This window comes from Serinus canaria, chromosome 1A, assembly GCF_022539315.1.
Source record: "Serinus canaria isolate serCan28SL12 chromosome 1A, serCan2020, whole genome shotgun sequence".
NCBI classification, from domain to species: Eukaryota; Metazoa; Chordata; class Aves; order Passeriformes; family Fringillidae; genus Serinus; species Serinus canaria.
The window spans coordinates 51775730-51792410 of record NC_066314.1 but is presented as its reverse complement, the minus strand read 5'-3'; the positions used below and the strand labels follow the sequence as shown (position 1 = coordinate 51792410).

The 16681-nt window shown below is 42.4% G+C and overlaps 1 protein-coding gene across 2 annotated transcripts in view; it reads right to left on the bottom strand.

Moving 5' to 3' along the window:
• The window catches only part of SYN3 (synapsin III), a 188942-nt gene that overhangs the window by 6353 nt on the left and 165908 nt on the right, over window positions 1-16681 (bottom strand). For both annotated transcript variants that reach the window (XM_009086430.4, XM_050970016.1), the window contains exons 9-12: window positions 15489-15563; window positions 12074-12176; window positions 6411-6545; window positions 1403-1487 (exon numbers count right to left, since the gene is read on the bottom strand). In XM_009086430.4, coding sequence (XP_009084678.1) covers window positions 1403-1487; window positions 6411-6545; window positions 12074-12176; window positions 15489-15563 — 398 coding nt within the window. The remainder of the gene's footprint in view (window positions 1-1402; window positions 1488-6410; window positions 6546-12073; window positions 12177-15488; window positions 15564-16681) is intronic.

The following is a 16681-nucleotide window of genomic DNA, read 5'->3' as shown; positions in this document are numbered from 1 at the left end:
GGAAGGATGGGTTTTGCTAAGAGGAGAGACTCTTTGAAGTAGCTTCATGAAGAAGAATATGGCAAATCTACTCTTAGAGGCCTAAAATTGCTGTGATTCCCTTCTCTCTAGATTTGTACCTTCTCTCTAGATTTCTCTACCTTCTTCAGCACTAAAGGAGTTCCTCCACTCTCCCCAAAGGGAGTCACTTCAACCTGCCTTACTCTTCATGGATATGGTGTTTCTTATGCTTGGTGAGCACTTCCTGCTTGGGTAAGGAAGAGTCACTGGAGAAGCAACTGAGTGGGAAATGTAAGCTGATCCTGCTGGTTTGGGTCAGCAGTCCCTTCACGGGCCAAGCAGTTTGATGTGAGACATTCCATCCTATCCCTATCCATACCTCTGTTCCAGAACCATCACCAGGTGCCTCCAGTTGCTTTGGTAGCAGATTCTCAGAACTGAAGAGGATGTGGAAAACAATTGGACGTGCCATGGGAAATTGCTGGACATGACAGATAATACTTTGAGAACCTGACAAAAGTTGCAGATAGTGTTGTGAGGTCTGGCTGGATTTCAAAGGTGGTTAGGGAAGTTATGTGAGAAAAAATTTTACAGAGAATTGAAGGGGAGCACTGGAGACAGATGGAGAGTAGTATCCTGCAAGGGCAACAGCTCATATAGTAAGAGTATGGAATGCCAAGATTACATAGAAATGCTCAATTTTGGATGCAGCAAAACTGTGACCAATGAAGAAAAGACAATTAGAGGAGGGTGTTAATTTGGTTGAAGGTTGAAATGGAGAAAGGAAGGGAAGGTGGCAAAAATTAGGGTCTAATGAGTTATGTGAATTGAGTGGTTGGTGTGATCTGGCTACCCATGAGGCAGCCCTGTGCTTCATCACCTCAGTGTACATCAGGACAATAAGCCAAACCTCTTGTTCTGACCAAGCTACATAAGTCAAACCTGCTTCTGCTGTCAGGAGGAGGTGGAGGTGTGCTCTTGCTGACATGGGAGCTCCTGGACAGATGGATCAGGGATCCTGGCATTGCAGCATTGATGTCTGTTCCAAGCCTGACAACACTAGCATCTTCTTATCAATTCTTAACACTTGCAACTGCACAGCTTTGTGCAAACATACTCTGTAGCCAGAATCCTGCTCCAGTGCCAGTTCAAATGGCCTTGTTTTGCTGAGCCAAGTCCTACCAGTGGTATCTACTGGATCTATATCAAATTTTCATCCCACTTTCTGAGCTTCGAATTCTGTGGAATTCGACAGTATCTGCTTTAACAGTACACTGAATTTGCTGCCTGCCTGGCAGTGAATTAGAAAAGGAGCAAAACTTTTATCTTGATACTTTTTATTTAGAAGGCAAACTGATAGGACTCAAAGTCACAACTGACTTTGGGAATCAGAGAACTGTACCTTGTGGAGGAGGCCGTGGTTGTGACAGTTGTCCAAGTGGAGGTCCAGTCTGAGATTTCATTGACACAGGCTGAGCTTGTGGAGGCTAGAGGGGAAAAAAGCCAGTCCAGTTAAAAAAAGCCAGAGTCCCCAAAGAGAAGCCCTGAGGTAATACAGGAACTGTAGAGTCATGAAGTGTTCCTTAAATACACACTCACACACATGCAGCATCTGGTTGGTAAAATCTTATGGGACTTATATAGAGAGGTGAGTCAAAAAGAGCATAGAAGTTTTTTGCTCACAGGGAATAAAAATGAAATGAAAATTTAGAATGTTTTTAGGCAATCAGGAATTACCAAATGTATCTGGCCCGAGGGATTCTCTTAGTCCCATCTCCTATTTTGGACAGTTGCCAGCACCAGATGTTCCAAAGGAAGGAGGGACGAAACATGGAAATGTCTATGGAGTAATCATCTCTGTACCCTAAGGGGTCTCCTCTTGATTACTAATAAGCATGGGTCAGCTTCAGCCCTGAAACATGAAGCTTATTACCTGCTCCGCAAAATCTTTGCAATTTCAGATATTTTGTTTTGATATTTACATCCAGACCCTTTGAGTCATGCTCACCTTTCAGCCTCATTGTCTATCCTATCTCTGTTGCTTTGTTCTGAGTTTTGAGACTAGTTCTCACAACTTGCCCATGCTAGGCCATTCATTATTTTGCAAACCTTCACTGCTCTCTCTCTCATTTACCTCCTTTCTAAAGCCAAGAGACTTTAAAATCACTCCAGTCCCTCCATGGGAATATTTCTAAGCCCCTAATTGTTTTCATCACCAACTTCTCTTTCCCAGCTTTGTAATTTCTCCTGCAGATGCCAGAGATAGGTCTGCTTACATTTTTCCAGATGAAGCAATATCTGGGTTCTCTGTAAACATTGCCAATTCATTTTTCCTGCATCCTAATTTCCTGCTTTTCCCTTGTCAACACAACCATAGGCTGAGCAATGGTTTTCATTAGCCTGTATGCGACAAAGTATTTCTCAAGGGAATGGCTGGTGCCACTGGAAAGTTCTGCACATTGTTTATGCCCTCTCTCTCTCTCTCTCTACCCCCAGCTTAGCTTACCCTTCAGTCTTCCATATGGAGTTTCATTTGCTGTTGTGGTGTCTGAACATACATAGCTCTGTCAGATGTTCTTCACTGCCATCCCTGGTCCTGACTAATGCAAATAATTTGGTGACATCTGCTCTTTCTTCTCTCTCACTGTTTAGTCTTTTTGACAGATATTTTAATAAACAGATAAAGCAATGCAGAGCTGCTGCACAAGGGCTGATCCAAAGTTAACAAAAGTCTGAGTAAGTCTATTGCACAAAATTGTTTATGAAAACTAGGAAATCTGGAGACAGATAGGCTGGTACATGCTGGATTATTTACATGCAGAACATCATGATTAAAGGGTCTTCAAAGCTTCTGGAAGGTCAGGAGAATGAGCTAAGTGATTCTGGAAATGTGAAGAAATGTTTCATAGTTTGAAACATTGAAATTAATTTCAACTGACTAACATAAATGTGATGAAGTTGCCAGTCCATCTTTTACACTGTTTATCTGGGACTTGCAAAAGGACGGGGAAGGAAAATCTGGGAATTTTCCATTTATGGCTTCTAGCCCTACATAGCTTGGGAACTAAACCTTGCCTTGGTGTTGATGGAAATTACCTGTTCTGATGCTGTGAGAAGTCTTGATTAGACCAGGCAAAGAAAAGGAATTTGATCGTATTCACCTCTACAGCCTCTCCCTACAGTCAACCAAGTCATCTCAGAAATAAAGGCAAAACAGGCTTTTGAGGCTGAGAGATGAAGGGGTGAGGGCCAGCCCAAGGTCTTCTGATGGTGGGTCAGAGAGGCAAGGACAGAACCACATTGTAGCCATGGCACCAGGTTTCATGTTGAAGGCACGAAAGCCATCTTGTCATTAACATCTTATCCTGTCCGGGGCTCAACCAATCCATTTATCAACATGGCCACGTGCAGTATCCTTGAAGTATCCCCTCTGCTAACTGTTTGCAAGAATTAAAATCTCTAACATCTATATCTGAGGTCAGCTTCTGCTACACAATAAAACTTTACCTTTTAGCCCCTCCATGCTTTCTTTTGTCTGTTACCTTGCCTAAGGCTTTTTGACTAGCTACATCATTCTGACTGATTACCTGTTATCTAACACTTCATCAAAGGATTCCCAAAGAAATGAAAGGAAAAGACAATCAAAAGGAAATTAATGGGACATTTTTTCTTCTTCTTTGCAAAAAAATCATGTGGTAAATGCTTTGAGCTGTAGTTCCTGCTGTTTTATTTATTCTTCTGTATTCTTCTTTAAATTATCATTTGAGATAATTCATAAAGTCTATGACTTACTTGTCTAAATGTTTCTACATTACTCTTACAGTTTTCAAACCACATATTTTGTATTTGTTCAGTACACTGGTCCTCTGGAGTAGTAACTATTTCTAATGATATTGCACAGTTTTTTTGGCAGCTTAGTCACTTCCTAAATTCAGTTCATTGGATGTGGCCATCTGGAGTTGGGGGCTTAATAATTTGTTTAAAATATCAGTCATCACTGATTTAATAACTGGTTTTGTTCTTTTCTGTGTCATTTTGATCAGGAAAAACTATAATGAGGTAAAGAAGTCCCCACTTTCAGCAATTACATTTACTAGAGTCACAATGCTGTCTCTGTTGTCTTCTTTTCCTCCCTAAACATTGGATGATCCATAGAGCCCACCCATTGTTTGTAGGGTTCAATTTTCTGATGAACTCAAAGAACTTTTTTCATTCTTTTCTCTATCTCCTCCTCAAAATTGATTTCTATCATTTTTACATTTCCTTTTATTACTTGTAGGATGCCACATAAAGGTCTTCTTAAATATCAGGTTTCTAAATTTGAAAGACTTTTTCCCCCCGTTTGTCTTAAATGTCCTTTCTGTCATTTAATTCTACAAGTTTATTTCTCACATTCTTTGTTCAGGAGCAGATCAGAAATATATATATACATTCTGGAAAACAGTGGTCTCTCATATAGCATCTATGCAGTTTTAATGCTAGGGAGTTGATTAATTTTCTTTTCTCATGCTTTTGTCATATCCTTACTTTTTGATATCACATTTGTCCCTTGGACATTAAATCTAATCATACACACTGACTTTGTACCTGGATGTTTCTTATGGCAGAGTCAAGGTGTTTACACTTCCCTCTGAATGGCTGTTCCCCTGTGATATTTGACTTGCTTCTTGATAGCTGAAGACTCACATGGTTGTGACTCATTACTTGTCCATCTCTGTCAATTCTGTGTACTTAGTTTCATAATTTCTCAGTTTTTCTCCATCCAGAGACTAGTATAGAGAGGTCCAATAATAAGTATAGGTATTCTATTCATACCCATGGGATATCCAAGGATTCTCATCTCTGTGTATTCAGTACTGCTGCCTTTATATTCACAATTGCTCTTTGTATTCCTTCTGTGGATGTCTTCATCTGTAGTTCTAGTTCTGCACCTCACCAGCCTCATATTTAATTCTTTCTCTCTGGACACTTCTAACTGTTATAGCATTAAGTTGGTAATGCAGCATCTACAATTTTTGTGGTGTTTTTGGCACCAAGCCCTTTCTCTGTTAGTAAAACACTCTAGTTAACATGTTTGTGGGTTTAGTTTTCTTGATTATATATACAAATAATTCTAGGTTTTATTCCCAATGAAGACCATTTTCTTATTTGACTCTACTATTTGACACCCTATCCTTTCAAGATTTGTTTTGTTCTTGTTTTTGCCTTAATTTAGGTCTGCTGTAATCCAATCCAATCCTGTACCAGTAGATTACAGACACGGAAAACAGATGCATCTGTCCATGTTCTCAGTTTCTGTTGGCTTGCCCTTTTCTCTGAGTTCATGCACCCTGTATCTTGGCTATTTCAAATGGTAGTTCTTGATTTCACTTTGTAAATGTTATCTCTTCTGCACCACTTTCCCTGCCTCAAAGCATTTTCAGTGTCCATTAATTGTTTACTCCTTCACTCCAGCTAAAACTTGGAGCTACCCTGAATACCCTTCAGGCTGGGTCCTGGTTTAGCAGGAGTGGACAAAGGCAGAGCACCATAAAGTGCCTTCTCCCATTTTTTGTCTCAACTGGAAATGAAAATTGTACCAGTGTGTTGCAATCAGTTTTGTTCCTCAACTTTTTACTCTCTTGTCTCTTCTGCTGTACAGATTTGTTGTCCTCAAACCTTCACAATTGGCTCTCTGTTAGATACTGAAAGAGGTGTAGCAAGTACACCTGGATACTCAGGTTCTATTCTGGGGTGTTTCATTTATATTTAACTGCCTCTGGGAAATGTGGTAGTAAAATTAGATGCATTTGATACTCAAAATGGATGTACACAGGAAGAACTAGGGGGCCAGTTTAAAAGCAAAAGTAACAGGTTCTTATATGAGTTCAGCTTTAGTAAAGCCTCCCCCTGATGAAGGTGGCAAAGTGCATCTCTGAAGAAGAAACTGCAGTAAGAAATGGAACAAGTCTTGCTGGAGATTCCCACTTTCTGTTCTTGAAAGCAGAACAGGGATGCAGAAACTGGAATGAAACCTATCCTGAGGGATGGTGTTAGACAGAAATGAAACTCGGTTGTAGGAAATAGATTTGTAGAAAATTCTGAATATTAGAAGTACCTGTAAAAATGCCTGTCTTGAGGGTGAATCAGTGAATTTAGGAGGTCAGAATGTCTAGATGCATGGACATGCTACTGCTGTGATGTCATAGTTATCTGGAAGGAGAGAGATGTGTTCCTTAGGGGCACCCACTTCAAAGAGCCTGTGAGAATCTCCTTTGGAAGAGCAGGAGTCAGTCTGTCCAATACACTCCCACATGGGACTGTTCAACTCTCTGAGGTTTCTGAGAGGCACTGAGTGCCTGACACACTCAGTGAGGAGAGAGAAAGAAAGAAGGTCAGGGAAATAACTTGCTCACAAGGTTCACTCATACCCAAGGCCTCAGTGGTGATGGTGTAGATCCAGCAGTGATGACAAGCTGAGTCATTTTGGAAACAACCAGATCAGCTATAAGTTGTCTGTCCTCTTCTATGTGCTCCCCAATCAGGGGCATTGAGCTGTCCATCACCTGCCACAGGAGGCAAAAACAACAGTTAGTAAGGTGGTTTCCTGCTGGCAGATGCCTGTTTCAACTCACCTCTTACATTAACCTGTTTTGTGTCTGCACATCCTTGTCAGTATCTACAGTCACCACTCCCCCCATGCTGAAACATGCTTGATTTTTCCAGGTGTGGGATTTCGCTTAGGGTTTTTTGGAAATGTGCTTCCCCCAACTCTCCATCTTCCTTCCCTTCACAAATTGGGAGCCAAGCCAAGACTTATGGTGGCTGGAAGCTTTCTCAATTGACTTAATACAAATTTTCTCCTTTACATGTCCCAAGGAGATGCCTCTGATGGATAAGGTCTGGCATTGTCCCACAGTACTTGAGGGTGAATTTGCAATTGAAATGGCCACAGGAGAAGAGAAACAACACATACTGAAGCCTGAGGAGATGAGAGCAACAGGGACTGGAGGAAACCAGGAAACATTTGGGATTAATGAACACAAAGCGCTGCACCCTGAGAGGGAAAATAAACACCACAGATGTATAATGAATAGGATGTCATCAAACTGGCACCAAATGCAAGAAAATAAACTTGGTCTCTGCTTGTCTTCTTGATAATGCTGTGATACAACTGTTTCCTGAGCAAGTTCTAAAAATCTGCTGGGGAAAACTGGGGAGCAAGTCTGTGGGGACGGGGGAAGGAAAACTGTCAAAGGGTCTTTGAGGTAAGAAATGGCCTCCAACAATAATACTGAAAGCACAGCAGACCCTCAGCTGTATAGCAGCCCTGAACATGATTTTCAACAGTTCATCATAAATCAAGTGTTTTGCAAACATTAGCTAAATCCCACAGGAAGAACTGTACTCTGATGAAGTTAAGATTCAGCTGGAGTAAATATAATAGTATCAAAATATCAGGGTTGGAAGAGTTTATTTTATTTTGCTTTTATTTTTAAAGCAAACATTAAAATCCCTGGAAATGTAAAGTTGAAGGTTGAATTGCTCAAGAAAGGCACTGACTCACGCTCAGATAACAATCAGAAGTGCACTCCACCCTGGCAAGGCCATGAGAGTACACTCTTGGAGGGAAATGGAAAATTTTGCACCCTCTTTTTTTAGATTTAAAGTAGAGGAAATCAGTGAGGTGAGTTCACTGATTTTGTATTCTGCTCTTTTCTCACAGCATAATGGTTTTGATAGTTTTTACAGGTGTCTTCTCTGAACACTAGAAAAGCTACCTAGAAAGTTTTAAGTAAGGTACACATGAAAAGAGGGTTGATGTTTATATCCATGGCCTACTTGGCCCAGGGGGCAAAAGGGGAAGGTTAGAAAATTATATGTCAGTGTTTGGCTAAATACACAAGGTGGCTTTTCCTTCCACTATCCACTTAGCTGTTCTTCCATTGAGAAATAAGATGAGGAATGTGATGCTTCCTAACAGTGTCAGGGGATGGCCAATTCCCACCTGGGTCTCACTAGCCAGGGGCTCCTGGGGGCACTCCAGCAGGTCCCTGTGCAGGTTTCCTTTCTTTCCACTCCTATCTTAAAAGGAAATGTGGCAATTACAGCTCCCGAGAGAGAAGCGGTCTCCCGCGTCCCCGCACGGCGCGGTGCGAGGGGCCCGTGCGACCACTAGATGCTGCCCTTACCCTGCCTAGAATCAGGCTAGCCGCGCCCCCGGCTCCCGCCATCACTGGAGTCACCGAGACACGGCTCTGCTCAAAACACCCCCAATCCCGCTTTTCATAGACTCATAGAATGGTTTGGGCTAAAAGAAAACTTTAAAGGCCATCCAGTCCAATACCCCTGCTATGAGCTAAGACATCTTCCACTAGATCAGATTCCTCTCGAGCCCCATCCAGCCTGAACTTGAACGTCTCCGCATATGGGGCATCCACCACTATCTGCACAGTAAAAATTTTCTTTATTTTTAGTCTGAACTAAACCCTCTTTTTAGTTTAAAATCATTATCATCTGTCGTGTTGCAGCAGACCCTGCTAAAAGGTTTGTCCCTTTCTTATGGGCCCCTTTACCTACTGGAAGGGGCTATAAGATCTGCCTTGATCCTTCTCTTCTCCAGGCTGAACAACCACACAGCTGTTTTGTGATCTGTCTTCATAGGAGACGTCCTCCAGTGCTTTAACATCTTCATGACCCTCCTCTGAATCTGCTCCAACAGGTCCATTTTTTTTCCTGTGCTGAGAACCCAAGAGCTGATTTCCCCATCTCAAGGATTGCTTTTTCCCATTTCTATAGTGGCAGAAGAGGAAGATGGTGCTTTATAAACCAAAGGCTCCAGGGGGAGTGAGCCCTGGAGCAGGTTCCACCTAAACCAGTGAAGATGCACCAGGGATGAGGCTATCTGCTTCCCTGATGTGTAGTATCTGGCAGGAGAATGTGAGATGTGGGAAGCAGCAAATATAGGAGTGAACAATCACATGCACAAGGGAAGGCCTTTGAAAATGGCAGTGATTTCTGACATCAGCTGGTTGCCACTGAACTGAAAAGAATCATGAGATGTCACCTTGCCTGTCTTCCAGGGAGGGTGAATAGGTCTGGAACTGGGCAGATACAAATGCTAATACTGAATAAATCAGCTGGCTGAAAGGAATGTGAATTACAGACAGATTGCACTATCCCTTCCTGGACTATCACAGAACAGCTGGGCAAGGCAAGAAGATGTCAGCACATATGGACCCAGCCTTTGTAGCTGCCCAAGGTAAGAGGCTGTTCCTGGTGCAGCTGCTGCTGCCTGATAAGGTGAATGAGGGGTGAAGAAAAAGTGCCCAGGCAAAGAGACCAGGAAAGATCATCCTGTTTCTCCCTCTGTGCCTGTCTGATGCTGAAGCCTGGGCTTGTGTTTTTATACTCTGATGGGCAAGGGTGGAGTGTTAGGTGATGGATGGATGGATGGATGGATGGAAGGAAGGAAGGAAGGAAGGAAGGAAGGAAGGAAGGAAGGAAGGAAGGAAGGAAGGAAGGACGGAAGGAAGGAAGGAAGGAAGGAAGGAAGGAAGGAAGGAGGAAGGAAGGAAGGACGGAAGGAAGGAAGGAGGAAGGAAGGAAGGAAGGAAAATGATGATTTGACATATCAAAACAATGATAAGCACTGCTGAAGGGATGAGCAGGGCTCCTTGCCAGGGCAGTAAGGAGCATGTCTAGTAAAATAGCTTAGCTGTATGTCAGTCAGGGCTTATCTTATTCTTCCAGGAGGAAGATTAAATCACATGGACCATTGTGCTTGCCCTCTGCTTGCTTCATATTTTTTATCTTAGCAGAGATGAAGAAATGGGCTAGATTACCAAAAAAAAAAAAAAAAAAAAAAAAAGAAGGAGATTTTGCTGTTTGTCATGGGAAAAGAAAAGAAGGTGAAGTTCAAGTAAGAGCAAATACCATGTGTGCAAGATTACTCTTGTGCTGTTGATAACTCATCTGTCTTAATCTAATTTATTTTGCAACAAACCACTGTGATAAATCTCAGTTCATAGAACTGCCCATCACTACTTCTTCGAATTTTTCCTGAAGGACTATGTTGTGGAAATTAATTACTGCCTGCAACTGCATTGTGCAAATTCCTTGTTTGTTCAGCCCATTTAGGCATGCTTTCTCGTAAAGTGTCACATCACACTGCTCCTTCTTACCAAGAAAATACAACTGTCACTTTGTCAAATAACTTTTTTCTCCCACTATCAAAAGAAAAAAGCAAAACAAGGGATCAGTTTCAGACCAATAAAAGTACCCCAGGAAGTTGGCTGGAGGCAATTAATTACTTGTCAACATGTCTCTCAGATCTGCGTAAAAAGGTACCTGTTTGGCTTTGCTCTGCTCCTTATATTGCACTACTCTATTCCTTACCCAACAACATCCATCTGCCTGGCATTTGAATGCCTGTTAGATATTGGTATATCAGGCCTGCTCAGTCAGGTTCTCCACTGTGATAATTCAGCATGACCCATCTGAAATGATATTTTGTTTCTTCTGATTTGTGTTGTATTAGATGCGTTGCTGCTTACTTTGGTCACAGAGAGAGGAGCATGAGCATGCATTTCTCTGTGTGTGAGCTGATGATGGCTGTTAGGGAATGGATGTGCTTTTCACCAGTCAGTCACACACAGTGGCAGATGTGAAAACCCAGAGGCATACCCAGACAGAGCCATATAATCTTTAAGCCCAGAACTAGCAGTGTGTGCATGTACTAGGCTTATGTGCTAAAATATATGTAGGGATATGAAAACCACATATCACATTTGGATTTTGTGGACACAATCCAAATGTCCTTACAGCTGTCTCTAGCAAGGCTGCTTTCTTGCTCTTACTTTCCAGCTGCAGGAGCATAGAGATTTAAAAGTGCACAGCAGGGAAACAGTCTGCTCTAGGGGATGCTCCTCTAGGTGGTGATGAATTGCATACGGAAGCAGACCCATTAGCCCTGGTCCCATCAATTCAGAAAAAGACAGAGGCTTGCCAGCATATGGTTGCTGGCAGCACGCTTCTATCACATGGCCTTTGACAGGTCACTGCTCCCCTCCCTGGGGAGAGCAGATACATAATGCAGGAATGCGCAGTCACTGGAGGGCTCATGTGGTTCTCATCAGCATCCCAGCCCTTAGCGGGTGGGACTGCTCTCCCACACATAGCTTTTCAGTGTGTCAGCACCCCTGCATGAAGCCAATAGGCTGGCTCTGCTCGTCTTCCTCAGCTGGCCTGTGTTGGTGGAGTTAACAGCAGGTCAGATATTGTGTCTCCTCAAGTCACATACTGACAGAGGCACTTGCTTACTTGCTCCTCCAGGGCATCTCTTCAGTTTCCCACTTTGATTTTCTGGACAGCTTTTCCTTCTCTGCCCTGTTAGGATGATATGAGTGTGCTATTTACCCCACCTCCATATCTGCCTCCTGGCCTGGGAAGGAGCGCATTGAGCTTTAGCTGTCAGAGCCAGTTTGTCCAGCCCTGAATACAAAACGTTGTAGTACACATTACTCAGAGTAACTTTGTGGTGCTTTGTCTTGATGGCCTCTTACTGTAGGGAAAGCTGCCTGTACAAAAGATTTTAGAAAATACACCTTTCTTTTTTTGTTCTGTTAAGATGCTCCTGTTGTTTGTGAACATTTTGCTACACTCTCACCATTTATTTTCCTCTTTTAAATAAGGTGCAACTTGGATTTTTGTTTGGAAGTCCCCTTAAAAGGGATCAAAGAAAGGTTCATTCAGAGAGAAATTGAGATTTTTAATGAACTGGTTCATCTGCTGGAAAGCTGAGGTGGCTAAGCACCCTGAGGCTCTGCATTTCCTCTCATGGTCCATGCTGAGAAAGGAAGGCACTTCAACCCTGACACTTTGCTGTGTATCTGCTAGTTTGGCTGGGGCTCTGAATCAGTTCCCAGCATATCAGTGGGCCACTGCCTGAGGATGGATGCAGGTGGGCACAGAGGAACAGAGACTACAGGAGCACGCAGTGTTGGTGCAGGCTGATGCATGTGCACTCTAAGGCAGAGTGCTTGCAGATATACTTCCCAAAGGAGACTCACATTCAAGTTGCCCATGCTCTCACCTCAATGATATAGTCTTTTCCATCTTTGCTGTGGACAGCTTTGACAGCACAGATATCCAGACCTCCAAACATTTCTGCGCAGGCATCTGCCCAGAGTCGGTACCTGCAGAAACCACAAGAGCATGGCCCAGGATTAGCTGTCCTTGGGTAGTCCACCAAAACCAGCTACCCACCCTGCTGCCCATAGGAACGCAAAGTGATTTGAGAGTCCTTATTACAAGGTGTCCTTCATCTGTTTTGCTGGGTCCTTGACTCCCTCTCTTGACTCCCACTCGCAGGAGATGGAGTAAAAAAGAATCTTGCCTAAAGTTTCCCTTCATTTCAGATTGATTCAATCCTGCCCTCAAAGCCACCTTAAAATGTTTCTTTCCCTCCTTGGTATTTATATCAGATCTCCAGTTAGTTGTCATTCAGCCAAGCTATAAATATTTAGCTCAATTAATCTCCCAGTAGTGTTGGCCCCTCAGCGTTTGTATTGGCTTTGCCTGAAAGCCCTTCATTATGCAAGCAGCTTTCTCCTGATAAGATGTCCTGGACATTAGGACTGGAATAGGATCAGAAAGTGAGTGTTGAATTGAGCAAGGAGTAGACATCCCCTCTCTGATCTGTAATGCAGTAGCTCCTGCATTTTACAATTTACTTTTAATTTTATCCTTTTACAGTCTACTGCTTCCTTCTATCCCTTGGGTGTTGTTCCTAGTTAGGCAGTCTCATCACACGAACCAGGCACTATTTGTTGGAGGGAGACCTTCAGGCTGCAGCACTTTTCCCCATTCATCCCAGGATGGGAATGTGAGCTGGTGGCCCCTTAGCTATCCTGGAGTCAGAGGAGGAGAGAGAATGACAAGAGGCATATTATGGGGGGACCACATCCCCCCCACTGTGCAAATGAGGAGGGAATGAGGCAGCCTGCTTTTATTTCCTGTGCAGCTGTGCCATGGTCCTAGCCATTTAAATAAAAATAATAATCTCAGAACAGCAGATCTGTAAGCAGGACTATGACATGATGCAGAGAGGGGAGGGAAGGCCACAGTCTCATGAAAACACTGACATTTTGCAGACCCTACAGGGACTGGGGAAAGCTGTTCTGGCTAAAGAACAAATTTATGTCCTTGAAGCCAGCCAGAGTCCCCATATCTTGACAATAATGATGAACTTGTGTGAACACAATGTCTCTGGGAAGAAGAAAAATTATGACTTATATGACTACTGGTGCTCTTTTATCCCTAATGAGGAGACCAAGTGTGTTCACCTTGGACCCCCAAAGAAGACAGTGTACGAGGAGGCATCAGTAGCAAAAGGAGGAGGAGAATTATGGACTGCATGAGTCAGGCAGAAGGCACAGAGAGCACCCCTCATGCATTGCTGTGGTCCAGCATCCAGGGGCACCAGTGTGGGAACCACCTCTCTTCCTGAGGAACATCTCTTGGTGTCTGGGCTCAGCAGCCAGGGAATTGTTGGTCACGCCAGAGACTCTGATGGCTGCACATCTTCTGTTGGCCATAGGTGAGCACTGGGAGCATCAGGGCCGCTGGGGTATAATAGGAGTATTACAAGCAAGAAGAGCATATTTATGCACATGCACCAGGTGTTGCATTTTCAGAGTATTTACTGTCATTTCTGCATTACCTGAACATTTAAATCCTTTGTACTTATGTTCAGTACAGTAGGTACTGCAGATTGCTCCTACTCATCACAGCATTTGAGCACATTCTTGCCTTGTTTAATGCACTGGCAACTCACAGATTTCAACAGGGTTTGTTGCATTTAAGGCTGAATAAGGCTGGAGTGGTTAATTGTAGTACAATTAACTAAACAAACATTCAAACTGCAGTGTTGCAGGCTGGCAGGAATCTGGATTTTAGTCCTACAACACTGAATAAGGTGATGTCTACCCTTCATGTGTCTAGCTTCAGCCAGGAAGCATCATCATGTCCACTTCCCACAGTACTATTAGGGTCTTGCAGAGTCACCTTCAGCATCTCATTTGGGGTTTGGCTTCCCTTTAGTTCACAGAACTAAAGGTGCAGAAGGTACCCTAGATGATTGCCTTCACAACTCTTGTGTTCCCAAGAGGAGACATTTCTTCAGTCTGGTCTGAAAGAGGATTGCCATCCTCTTCAGAACATCAATTTTTGTGCTATGCTATCTTTGCTTTAAGAAAATATAGGAAATATTCAAAGGAAGCTTTTAAGCTATAATTTATTTCTTATAGTATTATACTTGTAATGTAAGTAGTGAGAGATGCCTATTAATGCCTATTAACAGGCTGTTAAATATTTAAAGGCCTTATGCTCTTTCATTTTTTTTTCATCTTTAGGATGAGGAGGTGCTTAGATTGTGAGCAACTTCTTTCAGGCTTGTAACAGTTAATGAAGGAGAGTGAACATCTGCACTGCAGGCAGGATAGTCTACTACTCTACTGTAAAAATATCAGTGGTCTGCTAACTGAAAAAGGTGGAAAACTACATGGAACTATATAGAATTGTTGGGTGTTTTTCTCAACAGCTTATTAGGTTTTCTCGGAATGTTCCTTTTATTGTCCTTTGGACTTTCTCCAGCTCCTTGCTATTTTTCTTCAATTGTGGTGTCCAAAAATGGACAGAGTCAGAATTAGTCATGAACCTGACAAACTGGAGGTATAATCTGAAAAAATCTTAAATTCACTAAGGATGAATGCCTATCTGTAATGTATAAATTCTATAAATCTATGAATAATCTACTTAGATGAGATGGAGAAAAGTGATGAGAACAAGTGTTAGTTCTGCATGATAGGAGTTACAGCAAAGCATGTTACCATGAGTCCACAGTGTCAGTATTAGCAAATATCACAGTGATTTGAATGCATGGAAGTAGCATTTGCAAATCTTAGTCTGTAAGATGCATGAGGGAATTCTCTCTGCTCCATTCAACAGTGAGAAGACCTTAACTTAGACAATGACCACTTTTGTGAGCCTAAAGCAAAAAAGTGCTTTCAGCACTTCAGTTGACAGTTTTTTTCCTCTGTTAAGCAGAAGAAAAACTCTTTTTCTGCCTCTCATTAGTAATATACTTAGAATAACCTCATGTTACTTTGTGTTTTGTGCTTTGACCTTTCTGATTTTATCCCTACATGTTTGTACTGGTGTGCTTGACTTAGCATCCTGGTCTTGTTTCCTGCAATTGCATTCACTAAAGATCTAATGATTTAGCAATGTTGGTTTTTAGCTGTACTTTCAGTCTGTTCTTCAAAATAGGACAGTTTGCCTTTGTGTCCTTAGTATTTTTTTAAGAAAACACTTGGTCTTTTAAAGTCTTTATCCAGACTCCCAGGAGACCTCACTTACCAGTTCTCTCAATTAACCAAAGTTGGAAATACAATTCCTCCCTTCTAACCCAAGAATAGCTAATACTGTCTTGAAACACTCTTTCTTACCTCTCTGTCATTGCAATCTGTTCTAGCATTGCAGAACCTGTGTTTGCCTTCCAGTTTCCAGAGATGGAAGTCCTCCTAGGAAAACAAACCAAAAACACAACCTGAACATGAAAATAGATTCCTGACCCATCCTCCTGCATACTGTAGTGCTCATTCTTGACTCTGTGCTTGTACAGGAGGGGATGAGGTGAGATTCTTCCTCCCAGAAGCCTTTCCAAATCCTTCCTGAACAACACTCCATACAGGATATGATGTTCAGACTCATGAAAAACTGACTGAGGATTTTAGGCAGAGAAACCTCCAAGGAATCTTGAGCACACATCAGGCTCTGTGAGTACTTTCTTTCTTTATACATTAGACCTAGGGGACCTGAAATGTGTGTAAAAGATCTCCAGGATAATCACCCTTGTGTTCTGCAATGGGTACCATCCTCCATCCATGCTACAGAAGCTCTCCAGGCAAATATTTACTGAGGAGCTTCACAAAATATCAGTTCTGACATTCTGGGTCTACTTAAATTTGATTTCAATTGTACTTCTGTGTCCACTTAAATTTGATTTCAGTGGTCATAGAATATGTTATCATACTATCTTTTCACTGACTTTCATTGATTTTTCATGGTGGCGCAGTGTTCGGACTTGGAGAACTTCTTATTTCAATATCTTTGAAGTTGCATTAGCTGCAACTGATAGTTATTTTCCAAAAAAGGTACTGTTGCTAGAAAATTCTGGGTTTCACCATTACTGTCAGGGGTGAAAATTTTCCTTTTCTTGATCTTAGGCCCAAGGTGGACATGGGACAGCCTGCTCTGCCAACACTCCAGATAACCCTTCCATAGTGCATGAGCCAGGACAAGTCAACAAGGTGACAGGATACATCCAGGAAGCCTCTCCACACTGAATGAGGTTTATGAGGGGAGTATGAGGTGCAATCCAACTCTTCAATATGAGGTTGTGGGAGCCCCTTGCAGCCAGTTCTCTCACATTTTCAGCCACATGTACAAAAGACACTGAATTTGCAAAACTACGTCCAGCAGTGGTAATACTGATATCCTGCTAGACTACAAACTTGAATCATTATAGCTGACTACCTAAGGCTCCCCTTTACTCTTGTGACAGACACTCTGGAGTGCTTTTCCCAATTCTCCTCCAAACTGGCATGTTTAGTTGATGTGAAATTGAAATTGTCTTTGT